Source organism: Peromyscus leucopus, chromosome 13 (genome assembly GCF_004664715.2).
Source record: "Peromyscus leucopus breed LL Stock chromosome 13, UCI_PerLeu_2.1, whole genome shotgun sequence".
NCBI classification, from domain to species: Eukaryota; Metazoa; Chordata; class Mammalia; order Rodentia; family Cricetidae; genus Peromyscus; species Peromyscus leucopus.
In genome coordinates, this window is record NC_051074.1 from 3,883,173 (window position 1) to 3,904,732 (window position 21,560).

General features: G+C 47.9%; 1 protein-coding gene and 1 long non-coding RNA gene across 2 annotated transcripts in view; one reads left to right on the forward strand and one right to left on the reverse strand.

Annotated features, from left to right (window-relative positions):
• Efhd1 (EF-hand domain family member D1) overlaps window positions 1-20,639 on the forward strand; it is a 53,748-nt gene extending 33,109 nt beyond the window's left edge. The window contains exons 2-4 of the mRNA XM_028876257.2: window positions 362-509; window positions 7,035-7,169; window positions 19,513-20,639. Coding sequence (XP_028732090.1) covers window positions 362-509; window positions 7,035-7,169; window positions 19,513-19,647 — 418 coding nt within the window. The 3' untranslated portion in view covers window positions 19,648-20,639. The remainder of the gene's footprint in view (window positions 1-361; window positions 510-7,034; window positions 7,170-19,512) is intronic.
• Window positions 12,796-19,507, reverse strand: LOC119088889. The gene is made up of 2 exons (XR_005092630.1): window positions 19,373-19,507; window positions 12,796-13,156 (listed from the first exon to the last, which is right to left on the reverse strand). It is a non-coding gene; the product is annotated as an uncharacterized LOC119088889 (long non-coding RNA).
• Window positions 20,640-21,560: the final 921 nt, after the last annotated feature.

Genomic DNA, 21,560 nt, shown 5'->3' on the forward strand with positions numbered 1-21,560 from the left:
GAGGTGCTGGGTCTGTGTTGGTTGACTGAAAATGAAGGCCATGAAGGAAATAAAAGACATGAACAACGTTTTGAGAGTGTAAAGCACAAAGACAAATTTTTTGCTAAAAGAGGAGTCTCTTCTGATGAGGTAGCCTGAGGGGTCCTTCTGATAAGGTGGCCTTGGTGGTGGTGGTGGGTTCCCTCCTGATGAGGCTGGTGGGGTCCCTCCTGATGAGGCAGCCTGAGGGTCACCTGTGGTGAAGTGGCCTGGAAAGCCTTGCAAAGCAGGAGGCAGCTGAGTTACTCTTCAGTAGATAAAAGCAAGGGTTAGCGTCTGGGAAACTAGTTTTGTCCTGACCTTTCCTCCTCTGACCCAGCAGGTATGATGCTGGAAGGGATGGCTTTATCGACCTGATGGAGCTGAAGCTCATGATGGAGAAACTGGGGGCTCCCCAGACCCACCTGGGCCTGAAGAGTATGATCAAAGAGGTGGATGAGGACTTCGATGGCAAGCTCAGCTTCCGGGAGGTACCTCTGGCCTGCGGAGCCTGAGAAGACCCCCAGTCCACAGCCCCTGGATGCAAATGGGTTTGCCTCTGAGAATGCTCTTTGAATGGATATTTAACTATCAACTCAGCTTTTAAACACATCCTTTAAAAACTGTGTGATTGGCACGTTCCTATAATCCCAGCACTCGGGAGCTAGAGACTGATCATGAGTTGAGAGCTAGCCTCAGCTACATAGTGAATTACATGAGAACCTGTCTCAAAAAAAAAAATCTTTCATGGTAGCTCATGTCATGTCAGTACATGAAGGCTGAGGCAGGAGGATTGCTATAAGTTTCTGCCTATGAGCCACTTTGTCTGACTTCTTACATAATTTTTAGAGGTGTGTATGGGTTTTATTGGAAGATTTTTTGATGTTTCAGTTGGACATGATGTCACATAACTTGTGACAGCCTCCTAATGTCAAGATGATAGAATTAGACATTTTCCGTTTTCCTGTTATAGGTTCTGATCAGCCAGGCCCTTGAGAGCAGTCCTCTTAACCACTGGACCATCTCTCCAGCTTCCTCTCTCCTGTTTCATTCAGAGGCCACCACAGGTGATCCAACTGAATCGAAGCTACGTGGCCATCTTTTGGTTAGCTTCTGGTGTGGCCATTTCTCACAGAGGTGGACATCCAAGGTCTGGAGAGCTCCAAAGCAGTTTTGTCAGCTCTCAGCCCCTGTAAGCAGCTCTAACGCCGTTCACGTCAGTCCTTTGTGAGCGCCAAGCCCCGTCTCGGTCCCATTTCTACATTGTCCTAGGTCTGTGGGCTTGGATGTGTGAGGACATGTGACCGTCTGGACCCCCCACAAGCTTCACCCTGCTCTGTGGTTTGCTTTGCTGTGTCTACCCACGGCAGAAGCCACCTGGGCTCGCAGGCATACCTCTGGCTGTCAGAGCAGTACGTGTCTCTTGAGAAAGTTCTGCTTTCCTGGAGGCAGAATCCATCCCAGGCTGGCTTCAGACATGGGATTCTTCTGCTTTAGCTCCCCAAGTGCTGAACCTGTAGGCTTGTACCTCACGAATGGCCATCGTGGAGTTCTCTTTGGTTTTTTGAGTCAGAGTCTGTTGTCTAGACTAGCCTAGAACTCAATATGTAGCCCAGGCTGGCTTTGAACACATAGCAATTGCTCTATTTTAGCCTCCTTAGTGCTGGAGATTATAGGCAAGTATCACCATCGTCCATTGGTTCTGTGTGTGTGTGTGTGTGTGTGTGTGTGTGTGTGTGTGTGTGTGTGATTTTAGGGGTGGGGAGAGTTAAGACAGGATGTGTCAAGAACCCAAGGATGGGCTGGACAAACCCAAAGATTTGTAAAAAACATTTTTTACAAATGATTTTATGTGTATGAATGTTTTGTCTATATGTACATCTGTATATCACATGTGTGTCTGGTGCCTTGGAGGCCAGAAGAGAGCATCAGATCTCCTGGAACTGGGATTACAAATGATCGTGAGCCTCCATGTTGGAACTGAGAATCAAACCTGGGTCCTCTACAAGAGCAACAGATGCAGCTAACTGCTGGAGCCATCTTTCCATCCCTGAAGGCAGGGCCTTACATAGCGAAGGCTGGCCTCAAACTCACTATTGTGGCTGAGGATGACCTTGAACTCCTGATCCTCTTGCCTCTGATGGGATTATAGGCTTGTTCCGTCACACCTAGCTTTACCCTCTTTTTACCTTATTTATCGTATGGGACATATGTGCCTCCGTGCATGTGTGAAGAGCAGAGGACAACTTGGAGAAGTTAGTCCAGGGCTTGAACTCAGGTTGTCAGTCTTGGCAGCAAGCCCCTTGGCCTGCTGAGCCCTCTTGTCAGCCCATCCTTGGGTTCTTGACACATCCTTTCTCTATAGTGAGTTACCTCCTCTGTCCTAAAAAAGAATTTATGTCTGTCTCTTACAAACGAAGCCCTCTAACATGGGAAGTATTATTTGTACACCACTAGCCACAGTCCTGAAGTTAAAAATTCCCTCACTCTTGGGACGGCATCCACGGCTTGTGACTGAAACAGCTTCTGAACTGTGCTAGCTCCCTCTGCCCTCGGCCTTTGTTCTCTACCTCTGCTCCCCTCCCCCTCAGAGTCACCACTGGGACATTTTCCAGCTCGACACCATGCCAGTCTTTGTGGACTATAAATAGGAAAACAAACAAGGTTGGGCAGGGAAGGGGACCGTCGTTCGAGGCAGGGACTATATCGGGTGAAGTGGGAGTGCCTGGCATGCTGGATGCGGTTGGGTTGAACTGGATTTTCTTTTCCTTTTCTTTTCTGGCTGCCCAGGGTTAGGAGACCCCTGGGTTTTGATGGGGAATGCTGTTGATCCTGGATGTCTTGGACCTCAGGGCTCAGAGCAAACAGTACTGGAAAAGGCCCAAGGGATTTGCTAATGTTTCTGGTTCACAAAGCTCTTCTGTGAATGTGAACAGTCACCTCCACTTACATTTTTTGAAAATCTTGTTTTATATATTTATTTAGTGTTGAGGGAAGGGGTACATGGATGCCACGGCACACCTGTGGAGGTCAGAGGACAACTTCCATCGTGTGGACCCTGGGGATCAAGCTTAGGTTGTCAGTCTTGATGACAAATACTCTGAGCCTTCTCACTAGCCCCGCCTCCATTTTAGAGGTGAGAAAACTGAGTCTTGGGAAATGGAGAGTCACTGGATGCTGAGCTGGGACAATGTTTCCTCTTTCCCAGTCTCTGAGAAGTGTTGCTGTAGAAGGTAGCTCTCCCTGTGGAGACCTCCAGTAAACAAAGGACTTTAAGGACAGCTAGGTATTTGGCCAGGTTTCTTTTGTAATAACAGACCATCCCAGCTTGGATTATTTAGAAAGAAAAGAAGTTTGTCTTGGCCTGCAGTTCTGGGAGTCCAAGGGCATGGTACCAGCCTCTGCAAAGCTCCCGGCGGAGGCCATGTGCAGCTTTAAGTCAGGGTGGAAAGCACAGGGCAAGCATGGACGAAAGTTCGTCATGGTGAGAGAACGGGAATACACAGCCCCTAAGAAAAGCCCCCTCCCTCTCAGTGGCCTATTTGCCTTCTTGCGGCTACCACCTCTTAACACTTTTGGACTAAGGGACCAAAGCGTCACAGGAGTCAGGTGCTGAGGGGCAGACGTTTACTCCATCCACAGCTCACATTTGCAGTGCTGAAGTCTTCATCTCTTTGATGAGAGAAGAGAGAACCGAGAGGAAGGCAGCAGCTCCCTCTCTGCCCACCCTCCTGGCCTGCATCCACTGCTGGGGGCCTGGCCCCCTCTAACAGGCTTACTTCCTCTCCAGCCAATGTGCTGGCTCTAAGAACCTGCTGCAAACTGAGTCTTTGCCGGCCTCTAGTGAGAGAGTTGGAAGCTGCAGGTGGGTGAGTGTGGCATTTCTGTTCATCAGGACAGTCTCAGGGACCTCAGAGAAGCTACAAGTCCCCACACACCTCCCTTCATCCCTTGGGTTAGTGTCCACCAGTGTCACCAGTGTCCACCAGTGTCCACCGTGGAGTGAGGCCTGAGTAAGAAGTGCAAGCACAAAGCAGGACTCCTAGCAAAGAGGAAGTTGTAGCCTTGGGAGCTAAGACACTGGAGTTGGGATTTGGAAAGCCTGTTGAGGAAGTTGACTGTCTTTCAGAAAAAGCATTCTTTAGGGAAGATGACTATATTTTCCCTCTGTACATGCTTTCAGTTGCACCTGAAAACCTGGAGAAACCTCTTCCAGTGGTTTGGGCCCATCCGTTTATAAATGGGGGATGGTGGTGTCCATAGATTTGGATAGTGCTTAGAAAAATCTGTAATTTTTCAAGATTTATTTATTTTATTTATATTTATTTATATTATTTTATTTATATTTTATTTATATTTATTTCATTTACGTGTATAAAGGTTTTGCCTGCATGGATGTATATGCACCATGTGCCTGCCTAGCGCCCACGGAAGCCAGAAGAGGGTCTTGAATCCCCTAGAACTGGAATTCTAGATGTTTGTGAGCCACTGTGTGGGTGCTGGGCAAGAACCGAGTCCCCTGCAAGTACACACGACCCCTTGACCTCGGAGCCATGTCTCCATCGCCGACCCCAACTTGTAGGTTTTTGTGCAGGCAAATCCTGACAACCTGAATTCAATCATGGGGACACACTTGGTAGAAGAGAACCAGCCAAGCTGTCCTTTGACCTTTGCATACACTCCATGGCATGCACGTGTACAAAATGAGTAAGATGTAATAAGGGATTTTTTTGTAATTCATAGGTTTTTGTTGTTGTGTTTTTGTTTTGTTTTGGGTTAGAGTTTCATACCTGGCCTAAAACTCTTGGCAATGTGCCTGCCTCAGCCTCCTGTTGCTGATATTACGTGTGTGAGCTCCCATGCTAGCTTTGTAAGAATACTTAAGAAAGGAATTAAATATTTATAAAGTGACCCAGGGAGAGAGGGTCAGGGAGAGGAGAGCCTGGTATTTAAGAAGTGATTCTGTGGAGGCCCTGATACAGTTGTCCTCCAGGATTTCTTTGCTCCGATCACACATTTTGAATGTGGAGGCAGGCAGTGGATTACACAATAAACGTAGGGCTTACTAAGTAACTGTTTGGAAGAAAATAAGGTTAATGATTACCCTCGCAATAGAACAGAATACATTTCAGAGATTAAATATTTACAAGTTTAAAAAAAAGCCATAAAAATACTAGACAGAAACATACCTGACTGTTTATGTAACCTTGGTGTTGGGGAAGGTTTTCTTAAGTCTCTCTGGCAAGAGGAAAGAAAAGGATTTGGCAGATTTTATGTAAAACTTTTCCGAGTCAAAAGATACTGTAGGAAGGCAGGAATGGCGGCCCACGCCTGCAGTCGGGTCGCACTGACTCCAGAGGCCCGTGTTGGAGTATCACTTGAGACCAGCAACATGGCAGGACCCTCTCATCTCAGAAACTAGTGAACGGAGTCCACTGTGGTGTCGCCTCTAATCCCAGCGCTCAGGAGGCCAGGGCAGGTGATCTATGAGTTTGAGAGCAGCCTGGTCTACATAGAGAGTTCCAGGATAGCCAGGACTATATAGAGGAACCCTGTCTTAGAAAACAAAAACAAACAAACAAAAACAACAAACAGGAATGGGGAGGTGACTCAGTGGGTAGAGACACTCGATGTCCAACCTGCTGACCTGAGTTCAATCCCAGGGAGCCACATGGTGGAAGGCGAGAACTGACTCTTGTAAGTTATCCTCTGCTCTCCACATATGTGTATAAACAAATAAATACTGAAATGACAAGCAGCAAGAGCTAACGCATTGAAGGTAAACTAAGGCCTACAAAGATCGCTTAGGAAACTGCAAGGAAGGTAGGCAGTCTCGTGCAGAAACAGAACACAGGAGGAAAAGAGAGGTAGCTAAGAGATATTAAAAAGGTGGGGCAGGGAGAGGGGGGCAACGAGATGGCTCAAAAGACCCGGCCTGACGACCTGAGTTCAGTCGCAGGGACTCACATAGTTCAAGAAAAGAGCCGACTCCTGTAAATAGTCCTCTGGCCTCACATGTGTACACGGTACACACGCACAAGAAGTACATAAATAAATATATGAGCTCCCCCCCCCACACACACACAGGGATTCTCTGTGGAGCTTTGTGCCTCTCCTGGAACTCACTCTGTAGCCCAGGCAGACCTCGAACTCACAGAGATCCACCTGCCTCTGCCTCCCGAGCGCTGGGATTAAAGGCGTGTGCCACCACCACCCGGCCCTCTGCAGCCTTATTGTGTGGATTTTTGAGGGATTCCCACCAGTGGCATTAATGATGGGGGAGAGAACAGAATTTAATTCAATTAATTTATTTGGTACTTGGGATAGGACTCAGGTCCTTACACATACTAAGCATTGCTTTACCACTGAGCTATGCCCTTAATGCGCCCCCCCCTTTTATTGTTTGATGATCTGGTAAGGGACAAAATAATTCTCCACGTATACATAGACATAAACGTCCTTTCCAGGTGGAGAGATAGCTAAAAGTGCTTCTGCTCTGGCAGAGGATTCAAATTTGGTTCCTAGTACCCATATCAGGCAGCTCACAACTCCCAATAACCCCAGCTCCAGGGGTCCAACGCCCTCTTTTGAAGTCTGTTCACACCTGCACCCACACATGCACATCCTCCCCCATGTGCATACAATTAAAAAGTAAGTCTTTTTAAAAACCCACCCTTTTCAAGTGCTTGGCAAGAATGTCATTTGCTCAGGCCGGAGGGATTATTGTGGCTGTGTTGGTGAGGCTGTGTGTGTTGGTGAGCTGTGTGTGTTGGTGAGGCTGTGTGTGTGTTGGTGAGCTGTGTGTGTTGGTGAGGCTGTGTGTGTTGGTGAGGCTGTGTGTGTTGTGAGCTGTGTGTGGTGAGCTGTGTGTGTTGGTGAGGCTGTGTGTGTTGGCGAGGCCGTGTTGGTGAGCTGTGTGTGTTGGCGAGGCCGTGTTGGTGAGGCTGTGTTGCCGAGGCTGTGTTGCCGAGTCGTGGTGGACAGCAGTAACCCTCCGGTCCCTCTCCCTCCCGCAGTTCCTGCTCATTTTTCACAAGGCCGCCGCTGGCGAGCTGCAGGAGGACAGTGGGCTGTTGGCGCTGGCCAAGCTTTCTGAGATTGATGTTGCCCTGGAGGGCGTCAGAGGTGCCAAGAACTTCTTCGAAGCTAAGGTAAGCGTCGAGTTCCTTCCTACCCAGCCTCCACTCCTCCTTTTTACCCTGCCCCCGTGACAGGCACTTCCTGTCCAGTGACCCATGAGCTCGCTCAGGACAAGGCTGTACTGGGAAGTGAAAGTGTCTTCACACAGCACAGAAGACCTGTTCACAGGCTCAGGAGGGTTTGTTGGCCTCAGACTCTCCATCTAGACTTTGAGGTGTTTCCACAGCTGCCCCTTTCCCCATCTTAAACATCTGGGTTGGAGGCCTGGAAAGATGCTGCTCTTGCAGAGGGCCTGGAGTTGGTTCTCAGCACCTATACTGCACAGCTTACGATCCCTCTAACTCCAGTTCCAGGGAATCCAATGCCCTCTTCTGGCCTCTGTGAACCCATCCCCCAACCCCCCATCCCCCCCCACACACACACTTTAAAAATAAATAAATAGCACCAGGCAGTGGTGACACATGTCTTTAATCCCAGCACTCGGGAGGCAGAGACAGGTGGATGTCTGCAAGTTCGAGGCCAGCCTGGTCTACGGAGCAAGTTCTAAGACAGCCAGGGCTACACAGAGAAACCTTGTCTCAAACAACAACAAATCATTAAAAACAAATCTTAAAAATAATAACATATGGGTTGGAGACAAGTAGGAGAGGGGTCAGGGGAGGGTGCCAGGGTGGCCTGCCCCAAATCTATGTTCGCATCACTGTGATCAGGTGGTGGGGAGGCCTCACAGCCCTAAAGTCCACAGTCTCTGAGCCCCGAGGCAGCTGTCCGAAGCTGGCTGCTGCCATCCCTGTCTTTGCAGAGCACACCCGCAAACACACGGGCAGGGGGCCCTTCACACCCGCTGCCAAGCAGGGCAGGGTGCAGTGAGATGGGCAGGTGCCCCCCACTCGCTAGCCCAAGAGCATCTCTGCCCCCCTCCTTCATGCTGCTATGCTGGCCTTGTTTCCATTTGTACTGAAGACGCACCAACAGGATTAAACGAGCGTGCATGTATAGTGTTAGGCGATTGCCTGGCCCGTGGGCAGCAGTCGGCACCTAGTCCAAGCTGTCAGGGTTGCATGGTTCTTCAGTCAGTGCCAGCCGCTGGGAGATTTGAGTTTCTTCCATCCATTAGTGCCTTCACATTTTCAGTCTCTTGAGATTTCTTGGGAAAGGTCCGAGGACTGAGGCCGAAAGCAGCAGGACAGTTCACTGCCAAGGTGCTAAGTGCCCTAGGTGAAGCACATGGGTCCCTGTGACTGTATTATCTGGGCATGCAGGACCTGTCGTGACTTGCCTGTGATCCCTGCTCCAGTCCCATCCAGGCCTTCAGACGTTGCTGGGAATTTTCACAAGCGATTCTCAGCATCTGTAGTTCTCTTTGCCCAGAACGCCACCCCACGACCTCTGTTTGGAAATCTCTGCTCCCTTTGGACCACCTGTAGGCCAGCCTGCTCCTGCCTATCCAAGCCTGAAAAGGCCCTCCTGAGTGCCTTTATTCCACGTGCAAGTGGCACTGTTTTGTATCTGTTCAAGGTGCTGTTGGACACTTGCAAGGAGAGTGTCAGTTGATCTGTCTGTAGTGCATTTAATACTCTGCCTCGGGAACGTCTCCCTCCAGAGGTGCTTGCGCGCTTGGGAAGGATTTTCCTTTATCACTGCTAGGGTTGATGCAAACTGGACACAAGCTGAACTCCAGTTATCAGAGACGAGTCCCTCATGGCATGACCATGTGTTTGCTCACTCTGTAGCCATCGAAGATGAGGTGAAGCTGTGAAATATGTGTCCACAGATGTCCAAAGTAAATCAAGCACAATAATATGTGGACACCTGACTTTAAATACTGAACACAGCCTAGATAATTAGGTATGAAAGTATTAGTAATAGTTATGTCATGGGACTCGTTTTATACTTCTGTAGTGTTGTAGAATTAGTGTGCATCATTATTATAAGGAGAAAAGATGAAACGCACGAGACAATAAACGTTTTCCTACCTGCTGTGTTTATACGTCTGCCTCCTCAACCAGACTCAAAGGCGAGTAGGTGTGTTGTCTCTGTAATCACAGCGCCAGCGCGGTGTGGTGGGTAATGGCCCTCACTAAACGTTTGCATGAATGACGAACGCGGGAAGCACCGGCTGGCTTTGGGAGAGGCCGTAAGGGAGGTGAGGCTGGTGACAGATGTTCTAAGATGAATGGGGATTCACCTTGTAATCAAGGAAGGGAGGCGTTCTGGTCATGGGAACTGCAAGCCAAGGCTCCGAGGCATGGAGGGCTGGAGTCCTGGAGGCTGTGGAGAACATGGAGTGGTGTGAGGGAGAAAGCAAGCCAGGATGTGAGTGTGGAGACCTGGGAACTGGACCACCGCTCCCCACCCTTTGTGTGAGGAAGGTGACGCTGAGGTCAGATGGTCCCTGGATGTGACCCCAGCCTGAGGGATACCTGTAGACTGGCCTCTCAGGCCCAACCCAAGTCTCTTTAGAACTTTTTTGGGTGTGTGGGGGTTGGGGACGTTGTCAGGAAACGTGGTTGATCCAGCTCTGCAGGTGGCGTCGGGGCGGCCAGGCTGGGATCCGGCCTCTGCAGGGGCTGGAGAGCCCTCAGGGCTGTCTGGGCAGGTCTGAAACCAGGAGGTCTGACACCGATGTCTTAGGAGAGGTTCTACAGGTACTGGGGGAGCTGAGAATTTTGTGACAAGAAAGCCCCTCTCCCAAGCGGGAGTGGTCTGAGGAGGAAGCGATACACTGGCTTCGGTGTGAAGTCCAAGCCAACTTCAGGCACAGTAAAGGCGTGAGCGGATTTGGTGGGCATGGCGATGGCTGCAAACGGCACTCTATAATGGCCACACGGAGGCTGTAACAATGTCTGTCCTTCTTGGAGCTCTGCGTGCCTTGCTATAAGGATGGATCATGAAGGGATTCTTCCACTTCCTCTATTCACCATTGGCAATGGCTGGAATATGGCTGTCTTCATAGCCCACTCCAGGGGCCAGGGGCGGGGCCAGGGGCGGGGCCAGGTGAGCTTCCCATAAGAAGAAAGAAGGGAAAATATGCTCGATGGGCACCTGGTGAGCACCCAGTAACACAGAGGTAGGAGCCACCTTCACAAGTATGTGTTGACACAGCAGGAGAGTGAATCCTGGTGGTGACTGGACTGTGGGGAAAGCTTTGTATTTCCATCTTCAGGAAAAAGATGAAGGAGTCATCAAAGGCTCAAGGGAATGTTGGAGGAAAATGCTACTTCCCCGCCCCCCAATGGTGAAGATGTTTTGCTTTTTTTTTATTCTAAAGGTTTTGATTCCCAGCATCCATGTCCAGCAGCGGACAACCATCTGTAACTCTAGTTCCAGGGATATCCGATGCCTTTGGTCTCCGTGGGCAACTATATTCACATGTGTGTACACACACACACATTTTAAATTTTTTTTAAAAAAAACTTTTACTTTTTTAAGGCTATGTGTCTGCTCGTGAGTTTATGTAGGGCTGGTGGAAGCTAGAAAAGACTGACTGTCCAGCTCCCCACAGCTGGGAAACCAGCTCAGGTCTTCTGCAAGAGCAGCAAACACTGTTAACTACCCAGCGTCTCTGCAGCCACCCTCTCTCCAGGCTTCCTCCTATCTACCTGGCTGTGGGGGTCTCCAGGCCGGGCCAGCAGGACAGTGAATTCTGTATCTCCCTGAGAGAGGCTAGCTAACTCCTTTCCAGTGTGAGAACTGAGGGGATCCTTGGAGCCTCTGGCTCAGGCAACTAGCCCACCTGTCCCTGCTTGTGTAAGAGAGAACCTAGAGGGTATCAGGGTTCTAAATACGGGGGACTTCCCTTGCTGGTCCATAAATAGATAGTTGGATGTTTGGGTACAGAGGCCAAGAAAACAGTCACCTGGCCACACCCACTTCTTGCCCAACTAGGCGTGAGCTCTGACTCAATAGGTCCCTAGGAAAGTTATTAAGAATTTCATTATAAGTGATGAAAGGCAGTGGTTTTTGTTGTTGTTGTTGTTGTTTGAAAAAGGCTACTTTGCTGGACAGGAGCAGTTTGGGCTTTTTAAATTTTATTTTTGTTAATTATGTATGTAGATGAATCTGTTGCCCAAAGAGGCAAGAGGTGTCTGTCAGATGTCCCTAACATACCAGTGGTCTTGAGCCTCCTGATGTGGGTGCTGGGAATTGAACTTAGGTCCATGTGGAAGAGCAGTGTGTGCTCCTAACCTCTGAGCCAGCTCTCCAGGCCTAGCTGTTCTCTCCTTCTACCAGGGAGTGTTACAGATTGAACTCAAGGTTGTCAAGTTTGGCTGCAAGCAATCTGGCCAGCCCTCAGTAGAGATGTTTAAGGGATCAGATTTGCCCTACTGAGTGGATGGCCTTGGGATGGACCTAGTAGAAGGATCCTTGAGAGCCAAGTCTCCATTGCAGGTGCCCCAGCAGGTGAGACAGTAGCTTAGGGTGAGATAAGAACATTTTTGTTTACTTTGCAGCTTCTGAGAGAAAGCGGTATGTTTTCCTATCAGAGAGAAATTGTCTAGGAAACATGGAAATAAAAAGCAAGATGACTGAGCAGATGGGTCACAGGGTGGGGGTTCAGGGTCAGGGGTGGGCTATAGAACCCAGAGGCAAGATCTGTGGTGGAGGAGATGAAAGATTCCTGGGTGACGAGGTGGCAAGTTACGCTCTCCTGCCGGCCTAGCTGGGAACGGTGGAGAAGGGGGGTGTTGGTGCTGAGTCTGATCCCTCCAAATGCTTCAGGTTCACACACCAGCACCCTGCAGGTAGGTGTTATGGTCCCATTTGGGTGTTTTTGTTTGTGTGTTTGACTTGAGACAGAGCCTCTTGTGGTATAGGCTGACCGTGAACTTTGAGTCTTTGTACATCACCATTGTAGTGCTGGGAACACAGCATTGCCACTAGACAACGATTGTCTCATCTTGAAGACAAGGAAGTTGAAGCTTTCGACAGCAGTAAACATTTGGTAGACATTTAGCAACAAACTACAATACCTTGTAACCCTAGTATTCAGGAGGCAGAGGTAGGAAGGTTAAGAGTTCAAGGCTCCAGTCCACTATGTATGGAGTTCAAGGTTTTAACAGGAGACCCCATATTAAAAACACAAACTACGCCGGGCGGCAGCGGTGGTGCACGCCTTTAATCCCAGCACTCGGGAGGCAGAGCCAGGTGGATCTCTGTGAGTTCGAGGCCAGCCTGGGCTACAGAGTGAGTTCCAGGACAGCCAGGGCTACACAGAGAAACCCTGTCTCGAAAAACAAAAACAAAACAAAACAAAAACCCCATAAACTACATATGTTTGTTCTGTTTGTTATAAATTCTATAACATATTTTACATTGTACGTCATACTCCACATAGATATTGATCCTCAGAGGTACTCTTGCTGGACGCTTGCATCTGTTGCCAAATTGTGGTTGCAATGAACAAAAGAAAGTAGTTTTTAGGGCTGGAGAAGTGCCTGAATGCTTCAGAGCACTGGCTGCTCTTCCAGAGGACCTAGGTTTGATTCCCAGCAACCACGTGGTCTGTAACTCCAGTTCTGGGGCTTCCAAAATCCTCTTCTGGCCTTTGCAGGTACCAGGCATGCGTGTAGAGCACAGACTTACATGCAGCCAAAATACATAAACACATAAAAAGGTGATTTTTTTTAAAAAAAAAAATAGTTTCTGTATGAATGTTGGTTCATAGTTTAAGATAATTCAAAAAGAAAAAAAGTGACCTCTCCACCAGGTCACCACCACCATGGCGACAGTCGCATGCAGGCCATCGAGCTGGCTAAGGCTACCAAAGTGCTGGGCAGGACTGGATCACCGGGACAGTGCACGCAGGTGCATGTGAAATTTATGGATGACACCAGTCGCTCTATCATCTGAAATGTCCAAGTCCCCCCTCGTCCCCCGACCCAGTTCGGGAGGGTGATGTGCTCACTCTATTGGAGTCAGAAAAACAGGCTTGGAGGTTGCACTGACCAAGGTGCTGAGTCCTGGATATCCACCACTTGGCCCATGATACCTGCAACTATTAAATAAAGCATTAGTATTGCTATTTAAAAAAAAAGAAAGAAGGAAGGAAGGAAGGAAGAAGAAAGAAAGAGAAAAGAAAGAAAAACCTTAGGCTGCGTTTGATGGCGCATGCCTATAATCCCAGTCCTTGAGAAACTGAGGCAGGGGGTTTGCTGTAAGTTTGAGGCTAGCCTGAGCTACAAAGCAAGTACCAGGATTGCCAGAGCTATATAGTAAGATTGTATCTCAAATGGATAGGGTGAGGTAAGGGTTACAGCTCCGAGGGGAAAGGCTTCCTCGATGGAAGTGTTGCATTATAATGGGAAAGGCATCCTGGCAGTCAGGAGCCAAGGAATACTGCAAGGTCACACTGCACAACAAACTTCACACAAGAGGGTGGCTCAGGCGAGAAGCAGTCGGGAACTGAGCAGGAGGCAGGCTTATCTAGGGTTTCTTGGGGAGGAGTTTTCCAGGATGGGGACTGGGGGGTTTCAAGTCCTGAGCTGCAGCAAGTCCAGAGACTGGTGGGTTTTTTAACTCAGGGATTGGTGGGGTTTTTGTTTGTTTGTTTGTTTTTGGATTTCTCTGTGTAGCCCTGGCTTTCCTGGAACTTGCTCTATAGGCCAGGCTGGCCTTGAACTCAGAGATCCACCTGCCTCTGCCTCCCAAGTGCTGGGATTAAACCATGTGCCACCGTTGGCTGGCAGATGGTAGGTTTTTGAGCTCAGGGATTGGTAGGTCTTGATGGGTTTTAACCTTGGTGAGTTTGGGGGCTTCAGAGTTAACCCAGTGGTTAAAATGTTTGCTGCAGGAGGGCCAGCGTTCAGATCCCCCGAACCCGTGCGAAGCTGGACATGTTAGTACACATCCATAATCCCAGTATCTGGTGGCAAGAAGGGAGGTGGAGAGAAGCCATCCCCCAGAAGCTGGCAAACCAGCTAGCCCGGGTCCAGAGAAATGCACGAGAGAGACACCGTGTCTCACACAAGGTGAGGGTGAAGACCAGCACTGGAGGCTGCCCTCTGACCTCCGCACACGTCCTACCAACAGAGAGAGAGCAGGGAAGAGGCAGAGACACAGAGAGAGGGAGGAGGAGGAGAAAAACTACTTCATTGCTAGAGGTGCTGAGCAATTTCTTATGGATGATTTCAAGTACCAAAGTTCATCCTCCCAATGACTCAGGACACTTCATAATGCAAAGGCAGCGGACAACACATTGGAAGTTTTACCTGCCTTTTGACATTTCCCCAGCACATGATGACAAGACTGTGTAGACAGAGACAAGGAAGGCCAAACGTGCGGTGCTGGCTGCTTTCCACGGTGTGAATGCTCACGCCGAGACTGAGCTCAGGCTCCCAGTGGGAAGTGGATGTATGTGGAGAAGGGAAGCTCTTCCCAGTCACCATGTCATCACGCAATATCCCCCCGCTGGAGGCGCAGCCCTGGCAGATAACAGCCATGGGTAACGAGGTCCTCGGAGTGACGGCCCTTCAGTACTCAACTCGTTCGCTTTTGGTGCAATTGATTACAGGTTCGCACAATTTAAAATTTTGTAATGACTAATTTTATCAACAGCTCACAGGCATTCTGGGAATGAAGCAGTCGGTTTTTGAGCAGTTACAAGCCAGCTCCAGCATACCTTGGGGTAGTGGAAAGACTACATCTGTTTTCTTCTAACTGAAGGAGGCAGAGATGGAAGGAATCACTGTGAGGAGAGAGATGAGGAAGAAGGCCATTGAAGACCCGGCTTTGGCCAGAAATCCCAAGTTCGAGTGGATCTAGATCTAGCCACTTTTTTTTCCCCAAGACAGGGCTTCTCTGTACAACAGTCCTAGCTGTCCTGGAACTCACTTTGTAGACCAGGCTGGCCTCGAACTTACAGAGATCTGCCTGCCTCTGCCTCCCAAGTGCTGGAATTAAAGGCATGTACCACACACTGCCTGGATTCTAGCGACTATTCTTATGAGTGGTTTTTGTTTGTTTTTATTGCTTTTAAGTATATGAGTATTTTGCCTGCATAAATGTGTGTGCACCCCGAGCCTGCAGAGGCCAGAACGGGTTCCAGAATCCTTGGAACTGGAAGTTCAGATGGTTGTGAACTATCAGGTGGATGCTAGGAACTGAATTTTGGTCCTCTGCAAGTGTTCTTAAGCTGTTAACCACTGAACCTTCTCTCTAGGTGGAAGAGATTTCTTTCATTTGTCTGCCTATCTATCTATCTATCTATCTATCTATCTATCTATCTATCTATCTATCTATCTATCTATCTATCTATCTAAAAAGTGTGTCTTTAGCTTAGAAGCATGCATGCTAAATCATGGCAATGAGGGGTGGGCCTTAATGAGGGGGTGGGCAGATGTGACGGTGTGCCAGGTGGAAGTGCAGCTGGGGAGCTGAGGGTGTAGTTAGCCTTTTGTGTACATGAAGGAGTTCCAGAAACCTCAGATATGAACATTTTTATATGCTCAAGCCCCCACCCACCTCACCCCCCCCATCCCTATAAAATGGTATGTAGGGCTGGAGAGATAGTGTAGTCGGCAAAGCACTTGCCTTGCAAGCATGTGGACCTGAGTTCAATCCCCTGAACCTACCTGAGAAAGAAGAAGCCAGGCATGGTAGTGTATTTGGATCCTTGGGATTCCCTAGCCAGCCAGCCTTGAGTGCTAAACAAGATGGACACCTGAGGAGCTAGAGTCAAAGCTGTCCCCTCCTCTGCCTCTGCATGCACCTTCTCTCTCTCTCTCTCTCTCTCTCTCTCCTCTCTCTCTCTCTCTCTCTCACACACACACACACACACACACACACACACACACACACACACGCACACACGCACACAAGGCGGCGTACGTTTGCACATAACCTATGTACTTAAATACAGGTAAATATTGAGGGTGTGGAGACTTAGTATGTGTTTTTATTTTGTTTTACTTCTTTTCAAAATAAGGTCTCATATGTATCCCAGATCGGCCTCAAATTTGAAATCTTCCTGCCTTTGCCTCCAGAGTGCTAGGATTATATTTGTGCACAAACACACGTGGTGAGATCTATTATTTTCTCAAAGTGCTGAGGATCAAATCCAGGGCTTTATTCATGCTAAATACACACTTCTGTTACTGGGCTACACCCACAGCTTGATACTCAGTGTTGTAAAAACATAGACAATAGCTGGGCGGTGGTGGCGCACACCTTTAATCCAGCACTTGGGAGGCAGAGGCAGGCGGATCTCTGTGAGTTCGAGCCAGCCTGGGCTACAAAGCAAGTTCCAGGAAAGGCACAAAACTACACAGAGAAATCCTGTCTCGAAAAAACAAACAAACAAACAAACAAACAAACAAAAGAATTGTAACTGGGAGGGAAAGAATAGGGTAAAAATATATTGTATGAAAAATTTTAAATTAAAAAAGAGAAATGTAGCTGTGCGAATCTTAAATCAGGGCCCTATGTGGTAGTGCATACCTATAATTCAGTACTTCAGAGATCTTAGGATAACAAGAAATAGAAAACAGTATTCTTATCTTGTTTCCTCTGCATCTGGCTGGTGACTTCTGACTCCGCCCTTCCTCTTCCCAGCATTCTTGGTTTGGTTGCCCTGCCTATACTTCCTGCCTGGCTATAGGGCCAATCAGCGTTTTATTAAACCAACTTGAGTGACAAATTTTTACAGTGTACAAGAGGATTATTCCACAGCAAGTTTGGGCTACACAGTGAGTACAAGGCCACCCTGGACTACATGAGAAAAATACAGAAGATCCACATGAGAAAACCATAAAAGTATTAGAAAGAAATACAGAAAAATGGATTTGAAATGTTGGAGGTATTTAGAGTATTGGAGACCTTCTTAAATGTAACATAAGAGGCAAGAGTAAATGGTTGATAAATTACATCAAGATTTTAAGTACTTTGGGGGTCCAAGATACTTTAAAAGACCAGTCAAGATAAGAAGAAGACAACAGAAAGATTAACAGTAAGGAATTAATATTAAGTTATGTAGAGAACTGCAAGTTGGAAGAGAAAAACAGCTGAACATGAAAGTGGGTGAGTGATCTGAGTGGGTAATTCTCCAGGGAGGAAATGAGAAAAGACAATATTTGACCAGCAGATTGGTAAGAGAGGATGATCACGGAAAGCTTGGGCCAAGTCTATGTGGGAGGGCTTCCGGTTCATGATGTTGGGGGCGTAAACCGGAACAGCTGCCTTCAAGGGCTGTATCATAACCTTCATTAAAATCACATGCACACTCAGTGTGCCGCTGAGAGATGGTACCAATGTTTAGCCACAGAAAAAAGTCAGTTCTAGAAGGGGGGGTTTTGAAATGGTTTTAGCTGATAAGGTATCATTATTACTACAATTGTAACCTGTCTCGTGTGTCTCAGGCTTTCCTCACACTGGCTATGCAGCCAGAGATGGCCACACACTTCTGATCCTCTGCCTCTACCTCCTGAGGTCTGGGATTGCAGGCTTTTGCCACCACATCCCGTTTTTTTTTGGGTACTAGGGACTAATATGGGTCTTCATACCTGCTAGGCAAGCACATTACCAACTGGATTTATCCCAAGCCCTGATAGAGTATTATTAAAGAGAAATCAAGTTTAAAAAAAAATAGATATTATAAAATCCACTCACAATACAAGCAAAAACCTGTAATGTTTACTTTATTTATTTAATTTGAAGATTGGATCTCACGCTGTAGCTCTGGCCAGTCTAGAACTCTGTATGTCCAGATTGGCCTTGAACTCAACACTACCTTCTGAGTGTTAGGATTGCAAGCATGAGCCATCGCATGTAGCTAAACATGTATTATTTTATATATATGTTACCAAAGCAAACCAAAAATGTAATATTTAGAAGTAAATTTAGAATGACTGAGAGAGGTTTAAAAATATATTTGCTTTTTGTAGTTATTGAGGATTGAACCCAGGACCTCATGCATGCTAAGTCCTCAGCCACTGAATTATATTCCAGCCCAGAACTAAAATGTTGATGGGAACACAGAAGTAGCACTGAACAATAACTGATGCATTGGGGTTGGAGAGATGGCTCAGTGGTTAAGAGTATGTATTCTCTTCTAGAGGATGCAGGTCTGCCTCCCAGCCTCCACATCATTCGGAAAGCTATTATAAAGATTTCCTCTTGCAGCCCATTATCAAATGCAATCCCAATCAAATACTTCCAAGGCATTTACTTTCATTCTTCCACCTAGAATGTAGCAATGTTTTAAGAATATTTTTTAATTCCTTGAGAATTTCACACAATTTTATACAATGAATTTTGATCATATTTGTCCCCAATTCCTCACTTTAACTTTTCCCAAGTCCACCTCTTCTCCTCCACCCCACAACTTGCATCTCTTCAACAAAATAAAAATGCCAGGTGGAGGTGGCCCACACCTTTAATCCCAGCACTGGCAGGTGGATCTCTGTGAGTTTGAGGCCAGCCTGGTCTACAGAACGAGTTCCAGGACAGTCAGGGTTACACAGAGAAACCCTGTCTCAAAAAACTTAAAACAAAACAAAAACCTGTTGACTCCAATTTGTGCTACCCATGTACTTCTGGGTGTGTGGCCATCCACTGGAGCAAGGTCGGCCTACCAGGAGCCACACCCTTGACGAAAACTGACTCTTTCTCCCAGAAGCCATCAGCTGCCCATAGGTCCCCAAGGATGGGGGCTCATGAACCCCTTCCTACTCTACTCCGTGCTGGAATGGTGACTGGCTTGATGGTGTGCAGGTCTTGTGCAGGCGACCGCAGCTGCTGTGAGCGTCTGAACACAGCCGTCACTCTTTCCCCCACCCCCACCCTCCAGCGCTTCCTGCTTCCACCCACTCTCCCATGATTCTCCCTGAACCTTGGGGGGGGGGGGAGTATGATGGAGGCGTCGCGTTTGTGCCTAAGTACTCCATTGTCACTTGTTCCCTGCACCTTGACCAGTGCTGAGTTTCTGTGTCAACTGCCCTCTATCTGACGCACAAAGATCCTTCGCCGCTGCGGTCTGAGAGCAGCACTGATCCTGGTTCAGAACCGGTCCACCGGAGTGGAGTGAAGTTGTTGTGAAACCAAAGGAACGTACATGTGGGAAAGAGTCTGGGGAAGCGGCTTCGCCGTGGAGCTGGCCCAGCATCATGAAGTAGTGAACACTCACTACTACCCCCAAAAAGAATCGAGAATGAGCAAACCCAGAAGACAGAAGCAGGTAGAAGTCAGCCACCAGTAAAGCAATGGTATCGGCACTTACCTTGGACCAAAGGAAGTGTCACTGGAGGCCCTGCTCTCGGCAGTGACAGCTCCATTTGTCCGAGGTTTGCATGTCCGCTGCTTGGTGTCAACGCCCTGCACCCTTCCGTGGCCTTACTCTGTTGTCTGTTTTCTCTGCAGGCCCAGGCCTTGTCATGCTCCAGCAGATTCGAAGCTGAGTTAAAAGCTGAACAAGATGAGCGGAAACGGGAGGAGGAGACTAGGAGGCTCCGCCAGGCAGCCTTCCAGGAGCTCAAGGCTGCTTTCAGCACATAGTCCTGCTGACCTGACCCATGACCACAGCTGTGCCTTCTTGACGCCCTGGAGGAGATGACCAGAATTTTCACATTTTTTCCTCTCTGCCTGAATGACACCACCCCCCTCCCCGACACCCCAGGCTTGTTTTTTAGTGCCTCTGGATAACCAGAGGCTGCTTTTATCCTTCCCAGGGTCCTGGCCTCTTCGGGGAAGGCTTACCCAGTTGGCCTTTCCTGCTTCGCTCCTCTGCTATTATCTGTAGCCGAGACTTGTTTCTTCTTGAAAACAGTCTTTGTCCCTGCGTGGTTCTGTGTCAACGAGTCCTGTTCATCTATGGTCCTCAGAGGACACGTTGCCTCTTTCTTGGATGGTTCTTCCCGGTGGTCCTTGCATTGTTTCCTGGCCACCATCTCTCTACTCAGATTGCATTGACTTCTTTTTCACTGGCTTCCATCCTAATGTCATGGCGGGATTTGAAGGAGGACTTGTGGATCGTTACCTGCCCCCTCTCATATTGCCTGTCTCCTGGCCCCTAACAGTGCCTACCCTCTAGTTCCCCCTCACCCTTTTCTTTCTATTTCAGCCGTTTCCCCACTCCTAAGTCCTTTACTGTAAGAACAAAAGAATTGTTGGAAGTAATGTTAATGAGCAGAAGGATATCTGTCACCTGGCTCCATGCAAATCAGAGTGGACCCCTGAAATTCTCAAGTGACACATCAAGATCTTTTGAAATCCCAGAAGTTGTGACCATCTTCCAGTGTCTGACATCAGCTCCAAGGAGCTAAAGGAAAGGTATTGTCAGCGTGGGACAAATTTTTGTATCTTGTGAGTTCTTGGGATTTCTCACAAATTCCAGGGGGTTGTATTTTTTAACAAACAAACAAAAAAAAATCCCAATGTCATATTTATTACTTCTCTTTTGTAACTACTTTGCAATAAAGAAAACATCTGCCTTTTTATCTTAAAGCTGTTTCCTTTCAAATAAAATGTGCAAATAATCTTTGCCTTCACACCAGTGTGCCTTTGGTCTTTTTTGAATTAGGGGATGAAGACACTGTTTTCTATGGGGTCAGTTCAGCCTTGAGCTTCCGTTGCTACTGAATTCCGAAAGTATGGGTAGAATAGGAAGAGGATGGGTGGGTTTGGGGATGATGCTAATCAATGGTGGAGTACTTGCCTGGCATGCATGAAGCCCTGAGTTTAGTCCAAGCACCGCATACAGCCAGTCACGGCAGCACACTCCTGCAATCCCAGCACTCAGAAGATAGATGCAGAATTCAAGGTCGTGGTCATCCTTGGCTATAGAGTGAATTTGAGGCCAGGCTGAACTACATGAGACCTTATTTTAAGAAATCAAGTAACAAAAACAAAAGGGGGACCCGGCAGGTGGGTCCCCACTGATGACCATCATGCTAACACTGTCGCCTGCTTGTCCTTCCCACCAGTTAGAACGCTTTCCGCTGCTGGTAAAATCGGCAGTTTTGTTTCTTTTAGTTGCAGATCGCTTGAAACTCTTACGAGGGCATGGCTTTAATTAATAATACTTTGTACCTTGGTACGTCAAATTTAACAAATATTTCACACTAATGAAAGAAAATGATGGGTAGTCAAGGCCAGAGATAGAGAGGTTTATAAGATCCTGAATTTTTTTATTTTCTCAGTTTCTCTGTAAACTTAAACTTCTCTTTAGAACACTCTAATAATGAGCAGCAAGATGGCCCAGCAGGTACAGATGCTTACTACCAAGCCTGAGAACTTGCGTCCAGTGTACCCAGCCCCCCATGTTAGAGGGAGAGAACCATTCCTTCAGGTTGTCCTCTGGATTCCACATGCATGCCTTAGCACAAGAATGGCCACCTCCACGCCCACGTTTTAAAATAGTTATGGCTGGTGAAATGGCTCAGCAGATAAAGGTGCTGCCAAACCTGATG